The 7,500-nt window shown below is 74.1% G+C and overlaps 1 protein-coding gene across 1 annotated transcript in view; it reads left to right on the top strand.

Moving 5' to 3' along the window:
- Positions 1-7,500, top strand: part of LOC127465048 (collagen alpha-1(I) chain-like) — a 14,277-nt gene that overhangs the window by 5,238 nt on the left and 1,539 nt on the right. The window contains exons 5-6 of the mRNA XM_051775545.1: positions 1-353; positions 558-651. The exon at positions 1-353 is cut by the window's left edge and continues 1,413 nt beyond it. Of these exons, the coding sequence (XP_051631505.1) occupies positions 1-353; positions 558-651 (447 nt within the window). The remainder of the gene's footprint in view (positions 354-557; positions 652-7,500) is intronic.

Genomic DNA, 7,500 nt, shown 5'->3' with positions numbered 1-7,500 from the left:
GAGACGACGCCGCCTCGCCGCCCTCGCACACCACCGCCTTCGCCCGGGGCCCTCGGGGAGCCGGCAGCCGCCACCGGCTCGGGCTGGACGCTGCTGGGCCCCCGCGGGCCCCCCTCGGCCGTCCCAGTCCCGCAACTCCCTTGGCTGCGCTTTCGCGCTCGGCTCTCGTCTTCCTTTCCCGTCATCGGACCCGCCCCAGGAAGCCGGCCGAGTGCCCCGCGGCTTTCTCGCCGGCCTTCCTGCCGCTCGTGGGGTTGGCCGGCCCGTGGCACGCGCCGAAGGCCGCGCTCGGCAGCAGACGCGGAAGAAAAGGGGCCCTCGGAACCCGCGCTGCTAGACAACCCCTGCCCATAGTACGGACAGACGCGTCCTGGCCCGGCCGGGTCGCCAAAGCGGCTCGAGGCTCCTCAGCGGGGAGGCGCGCGAGAGCAGGCCGCCTCTCACCTCGACCTAACTGGAGGCGGCGCCCGACAGCGACCCCTTGGCCGACTTCCGGGGCCGGCCGCGACAACACGTCTACCCCGAAAATGCCGCCAGGCGCCTAAGTCCCGCCGGAGCCGGGTAGACCTGGTGGCCCGGAGCCGGGACGCCGGCGGGGCGCAGGCCGGCGTCTGCGGCCGCGGCGGCCGGATCGGCCGGTCCCGGAACCGGGTAGACCTGATGCTCGCCAGCCCCGGAACCGGGTAGACCTGATGCTCGCCAGCATCCGGCGGGGCACGAGGCCGCTCGGCCCCGCTCGAGTGGGGAAACGGGTCGACCCCAAAAACCGGGACAACAGGTCTACCCGCCGAGCACGGACAACAGGTCTACCCGCCGGGCTCGGACACCAGGTCTACCCGCCGGGCTCGGACAAAAGGTCTACCCGCCGGGTCCCGACAAAAGGTCTACCCGCCGGGCTCGGACACCAGGTCTACCCGCCCGACTCGGACACCAGGTCTACCCGCACGGCACGGAACACCGGTCTACCCGCCGGGCTCGGACAGCAGGTCTACCCACCGGGTTCGGACAACAGGTCTACCCGCACGGCACGGAACACCGGTCTACCCGCCGGGTTCGGACACCAGGCCTACCCGCCCGAGTCGGACACCAGGTCTACCCGCACGGCACGGACAACACGTCTACCCGCCGGGTTTAGGCAACAGGTCTACCCACCCGGCTCGCGCACAGGGTCTACCCGCCCGACTCGGACACCAGGTCTACCCGCCCAGCATGGACAACAGGTCTACCCGCCGGGCTCGGGCACCAGGTCTACCCGCCCGGCTCGGACACCAGGTCTACCCGCCGAGCTCGGACAACAGGTCTTCCCACCGGGCTCGGACACCAGGTCTACCCGCCGGGCTCGGACAAAAGGTCTACCCGCCCGGTTCGGACACCAGGTCTACCCGCCGGGCTCGGACAAAAGGTCTACCCGCCCGGTTCGGACACCAGGTCTACCCGCCGGGCTCGGACACCAGGTCTACCCGCCCAGCATGGACACCAGGTCTACCCGCCGGGCTCGGACACCAGGTCTACCCGCCCGACTCGGACACCAGCTCTACCCGCCGGGCACGGACAACAGGTCTACCCGCCGGGCTCGGACAAAAGGTCTACCCGCCGGGCTCGGACAAAAGGTCTACCCGCCCGACTCGGACACCAGGTCTACCCGCCCAGCATGGACAACAGGTCTACCCGCCGGGCTCGGACACCAGGTCTACCCGCCCGGCTCGGACAACAGGTCTACCCGCCGAGCTCGGACAAAAGGTCTACCCGCCCAGCTCGGACAACAGGTCTACCCGCCGGGCTCGGACAAAAGGTCTACCCGCCGGGCTCGGACACCAGGTCTACCCGCCCGGCTCGGACACCAGGTCTACCCGCCGAGCTCGGACAACAGGTCTTCCCGCCGGGCTCGGACACCAGGTCTACCCGCCGGGCTCGGACAAAAGGTCTACCCGCCCGGTTCGGACACCAGGTCTACCCGCCGGGCTCGGACAAAAGGTCTACCCGCCCGGTTCGGACACCAGGTCTACCCGCCGGGCTCGGACACCAGGTCTACCCGCCCAGCATGGACACCAGGTCTACCCGCCGGGCTCGGACACCAGGTCTACCCGCCCGACTCGGACACCAGCTCTACCCGCCGGGCACGGACAACAGGTCTACCCGCCGGGCTCGGACAAAAGGTCTACCCGCCCGACTCGGACACCAGGTCTACCCGCCCGGCTCGGACAACAGGTCTACCCGCCGAGCTCGGACAAAAGGTCTACCCGCCCAGCTCGGACAACAGGTCTACCCGCCGGGCTCGGACAAAAGGTCTACCCGCCGGGCTCGGACACCAGGTCTACCCGCCGGGCTCGGACACCAGGTCTACCCGCCGGGCTCGGACAAAAGGTCTACCCGCCCAGCTCGGACACCAGGTCTACCAGCCCGACTCGGACACCAGGTCTACCCGCCGGGCACGGACAACAGGTCTACCCGCCGGGCTCGGACAAAAGGTCTACCCGCCGGAGTCGGACACCACGTCTACCCGTCGGGCTCGGAACGCAACTCTACCCGCCGGCACCCCCGCCGCCGAGCCCAGTCGGCCGCCGCCCTGCCACCTTAAGAGAGTCCCAGCTACTCCCCCTTTTTACCCACGCCGCAGACAACGCCCTTTCTTTCCCACTCGGAGCCCCGGGCAGAAACGGTGGCGCCTCGGCGTCCGCCGAGGGCCTCGGCTAAGCGCTTGGAACCCGCTCGAGCCGCCCGACTCGGAGAGCGCGTCGAGCCGACGAGCCCGGAAAACAGGTCTACCCGCTGCCCCGGGACACCGGCTCTACCCGCCGGCTTCGGACGAGGGCTCTACCCGCTGGGCACGGACGGCGACTCTACCCGCTGCGCACCTCTGCGGCCGAGCCGAGGCGGCGGCAGCCCTGCCACCCAGGCAGAGGCCCAGTTACTCCCCCCGTTTCCCCGCCCCGCAGAGAACGTCTCTTCTTTCACCCTCGGGGCAGGGGAAAGGCTGCTACGCTCGGAGCGCCGGGCAGAAACCGCAGCGCTAAGCCCCGAGACCGGCTCTAGCCGCTAGGCTCGGACACCGGCTCTTCCCGGCGGCGCCGAGGCGGCCGAGCCCGGTCGGCCGCAGCCGCGCCGCCTAAAGAGAATCCCAGTTACTCCCCCCGCTTCCCCGCCCCGCAGAGAGCGTCTCTTCTTTCACCCTCGGGGCAGGGGAAAGGCTGCTACGCTCGGAGCGCCGGCCAGAAACCGCAGCGCTAAGCCCCGAGACCGGCTCTAGCCGCTAGGCTCGGACACCGGCTCTTCCCGGCGGCGCCGAGGCGGCCGAGCCCGGTCGGCCGCAGCCGCGCCGCCTAAAGAGAGTCCCAGTTACTCCCCCCGCTTCCCCGCCCCGCAGAGAACGTCTCTTCTTTCACCCTCGGGGCAGGGGAAAGCCTTTACGCCGGAGAGCAAGTCTGCCGCAAAGGGCCACGGGAGATGGAGTCTCCGCAACAAGACCCCCGAGAGAGTACTCGACGGAGCATGCCCGCTGGAAGGACTCGCAAAGAACTGTGGGAAATCCGGGAGGTCAGGGCGGGGTCGGAAGGGCACGCCGGCGCGCCAATCGACGGATTTAGCGGCTGCACGCCGTCCGCTCGATCCGCGAATTCGGTGCCACGCTCCGAGCACCGGCCGCAAACAGGTCTACCCGCCGCCGGGCCGGGCCGGGCGGCGGCGCTCCGGCTCCAAGTCCGCTCGCCGGCGGGAACAGGTCTACCCGCCGCCGGGCCGAGCCGGGCGGCGGCGCCCCGGTTCCAAGTCCGCTCGCCGACGGGAACAGGTCTACCCACCACCGGGCCGGACGGCGGCGCCCCGGCTCCAAGTCCGCTCGCCGACGCGAACAGGTCTACCCGCTTCCGGGCCGAGCCGGGCGGCGGCGCTCCGGCTCCAAGTCCGCTCGCCGACGGGAACAGGTCTACCCGCTTCCGGGCCGAGCCGGGCGGCGGCGCCCCGGCTCCAAGTCCGCTCGCCGACGCGAACAGGTCTACCCGCTTCCGGGCCGAGCCGGGCGGCGGCGCTCCGGCTCCAAGTGCGCTCGCCGACGGGAACAGGTCTACCCACCACCGGGCCGGGTGGCGGCGCTCCGGCTCCAAGTCCGCTCGCCGGCGGGAACAGGTCTACCCGCCACCGGACCAGGCCGGCGGCGCCCCGGCTCCAAGTCCGCTCGACGGCGGGAACAGGTCTACCCGCCACCGGGCCGGGCCGGGCGGCGGCGCCGCGGCTCCAAGTCCGCTCGACGGCGGGAACAGGTCTACCCGCCACCGGGCCGAGCCGGGCGGCGGCGCCCCGGCTTAAAGTCCGCTCGCCGACGGGAACAGGTCTACCTGCCACCGGACCAGGCCGGCGGCGCCCCGGCTCCAAGTCCGCTCGACGGCGGGAACAGGTCTACCCGCCACCGGGCCGGGCCGGGCGGCGGCGCCGCGGCTCCAAGTCCGCTCGACGGCGGGAACAGGTCTACCCGCCACCGGGCCGGGCCGGGCGGCGGCGCCACGGTTCCAAGTCCGCTCGCCGACGGGAACAGGTCTACCCGCTTCCGGGCCGAGCCGGGCGGCGGCGCCCCGGCTCCAAGTCCGCTCGCCGACGCGAACGGGTCTACCCGCTTCCGGGCCGAGCCGGGCGGCGGCGCTCCGGCTCCAAGTCCGCTCGCCGACGCGAACAGGTCTACCCGCTTCCGGGCCGAGCCGGGCGGCGGCGCTCCGGCTCCAAGTCCGCTCGCCGACGCGAACAGGTCTACCCGCCACCGGGCCGGGCCGGGCGGCGGCGCCGCGGCTCCAAGTCCGCTCGACGGCGGGAACAGGTCTACCCGCCACCGGGCCGGGCCGGACGGCGGCGCCCCGGTTCCAAGTCCGCTCGCCGACGGGAACAGGTCTACCCACCACCGGGCCGGACGGCGGCGCCCCGGCTCCAAGTCCGCTCGCCGGCGGGAACAGGTCTACCCGCCACCGGGCCGGACGGCGGCGCCCCGGTTCCAAGTCCGCTCGCCGACGGGAACAGGTCTACCCGCTACCGGGCCGAGCCGGGCGGCGGTGCTCCGGCTCCAAGTCCGCTCGCCGACGCGAACAGGTCTACCCGCTTCCGGGCCGAGCCGGGCGGCGGCGCTCCGGCTCCAAGTCCGCTCGCCGACGGGAACAGGTCTACCCACCACCGGGCAGGACGGCGGCGCCCCGGCTTAAAGTCCGCTCGCCGACGGGAACAGGTCTACCTGCCACCGGACCAGGCCGGCGGCGCCCCGGCTCCAAGTCCGCTCGACGGCGGGAACAGGTCTACCCGCCACCGGGCCGGGCCGGGCGGCGGCGCCCCGGCTCCAAGTCCGCTCGCCGGCGGGAACAGGTCTACCCGCCACCGGGCCGAGCCGGGCGGCGGCGCTCCGGCTCCAAGTCCGCTCGTCGGCGGGAACAGGTCTACCCGCCACCGGGCCGGGCCGGGCGGCGGCGCCGCGGCTCCAAGTCCGCTCGCCGACGCGAACAGGTCTACCCGCTTCCGGGCCGAGCCGGGCGGCGGCGCTCCGGCTCCAAGTCCGCTCGCCGACGGGAACAGGTCTACCCGCTTCCGGGCCGAGCCGGGCGGCGGCGCCCCGGCTCCAAGTCCGCTCGCCGACGCGAACAGGTCTACCCGCTTCCGGGCCGAGCCGGGCGGCGGCGCTCCGGCTCCAAGTGCGCTCGCCGACGGGAACAGGTCTACCCACCACCGGGCCGGGTGGCGGCGCTCCGGCTCCAAGTCCGCTCGCCGGCGGGAACAGGTCTACCCGCCACCGGACCAGGCCGGCGGCGCCCCGGCTCCAAGTCCGCTCGACGGCGGGAACAGGTCTACCCGCCACCGGGCCGGGCCGGGCGGCGGCGCCGCGGCTCCAAGTCCGCTCGACGGCGGGAACAGGTCTACCCGCCACCGGGCCGGGCCGGGCGGCGGCGCCACGGTTCCAAGTCCGCTCGCCGACGGGAACAGGTCTACCCGCTTCCGGGCCGAGCCGGGCGGCGGCGCCCCGGCTCCAAGTCCGCTCGCCGACGCGAACAGGTCTACCCGCTTCCGGGCCGAGCCGGGCGGCGGCGCTCCGGCTCCAAGTCCGCTCGCCGACGCGAACAGGTCTACCCGCTTCCGGGCCGAGCCGGGCGGCGGCGCTCCGGCTCCAAGTCCGCTCGCCGACGGGAACAGGTCTACCCACCACCGGGCAGGACGGCGGCGCCCCGGCTTAAAGTCCGCTCGCCGACGGGAACAGGTCTACCTGCCACCGGACCAGGCCGGCGGCGCCCCGGCTCCAAGTCCGCTCGACGGCGGGAACAGGTCTACCCGCCACCGGGCCGAGCCGGGCGGCGGCGCCCCGGCTCCAAGTCCGCTCGCCGGCGGGAACAGGTCTACCCGCCACCGGGCCGAGCCGGGCGGCGGCGCTCCGGCTCCAAGTCCGCTCGTCGGCGGGAACAGGTCTACCCGCCACCGGGCCGGGCCGGGCGGCGGCGCCGCGGCTCCAAGTCCGCTCGCCGACGCGAACAGGTCTACCCGCTTCCGGGCCGAGCCGGGCGGCGGCGCTCCGGCTCCAAGTCCGCTCGCCGACGGGAACAGGTCTACCCGCTTCCGGGCCGAGCCGGGCGGCGGCGCCCCGGCTCCAAGTCCGCTCGCCGACGCGAACAGGTCTACCCGCTTCCGGGCCGAGCCGGGCGGCGGCGCTCCGGCTCCAAGTGCGCTCGCCGACGGGAACAGGTCTACCCACCACCGGGCCGGGTGGCGGCGCTCCGGCTCCAAGTCCGCTCGCCGGCGGGAACAGGTCTACCCGCCACCGGACCAGGCCGGCGGCGCCCCGGCTCCAAGTCCGCTCGACGGCGGGAACAGGTCTACCCGCCACCGGGCCGGGCCGGGCGGCGGCGCCGCGGCTCCAAGTCCGCTCGACGGCGGGAACAGGTCTACCCGCCACCGGGCCGGGCCGGGCGGCGGCGCCACGGTTCCAAGTCCGCTCGCCGACGGGAACAGGTCTAGCCGCTTCCGGGCCGAGCCGGGCGGCGGCGCCCCGGCTCCAAGTCCGCTCGCCGACGCGAACAGGTCTACCCGCTTCCGGGCCGAGCCGGGCGGCGGCGCTCCGGCTCCAAGTCCGCTCGCCGACGCGAACAGGTCTACCCGCTTCCGGGCCGAGCCGGGCGGCGGCGCTCCGGCTCCAAGTCCGCTCGCCGACGCGAACAGGTCTACCCGCCACCGGGCCGGGCCGGGCGGCGGCGCCGCGGCTCCAAGTCCGCTCGACGGCGGGAACAGGTCTACCCGCCACCGGGCCGGGCCGGACGGCGGCGCCCCGGTTCCAAGTCCGCTCGCCGACGGGAACAGGTCTACCCACCGCCGGGCCGGACGGCGGCGCCCCGGCTCCAAGTCCGCTCGCCGGCGGGAACAGGTCTACCCGCTACCGGGCCGAGCCGGGCGGCGGTGCTCCGGCTCCAAGTCCGCTCGCCGACGCGAACAGGTCTACCCGCTTCCGGGCCGAGCCGGGCGGCGGCGCTCCGGCTCCAAGTCCGCTCG

The sequence above is a fragment of the Manacus candei genome, unplaced genomic scaffold (assembly GCF_025592945.1).
Source record: "Manacus candei isolate 608988 ecotype Guabito, Panama unplaced genomic scaffold, ASM2559294v1 h1tg000310l, whole genome shotgun sequence".
Lineage (NCBI taxonomy): Eukaryota > Metazoa > Chordata > Aves > Passeriformes > Pipridae > Manacus > Manacus candei.
This window is presented reverse-complemented; position numbering and strand designations above follow the sequence as displayed.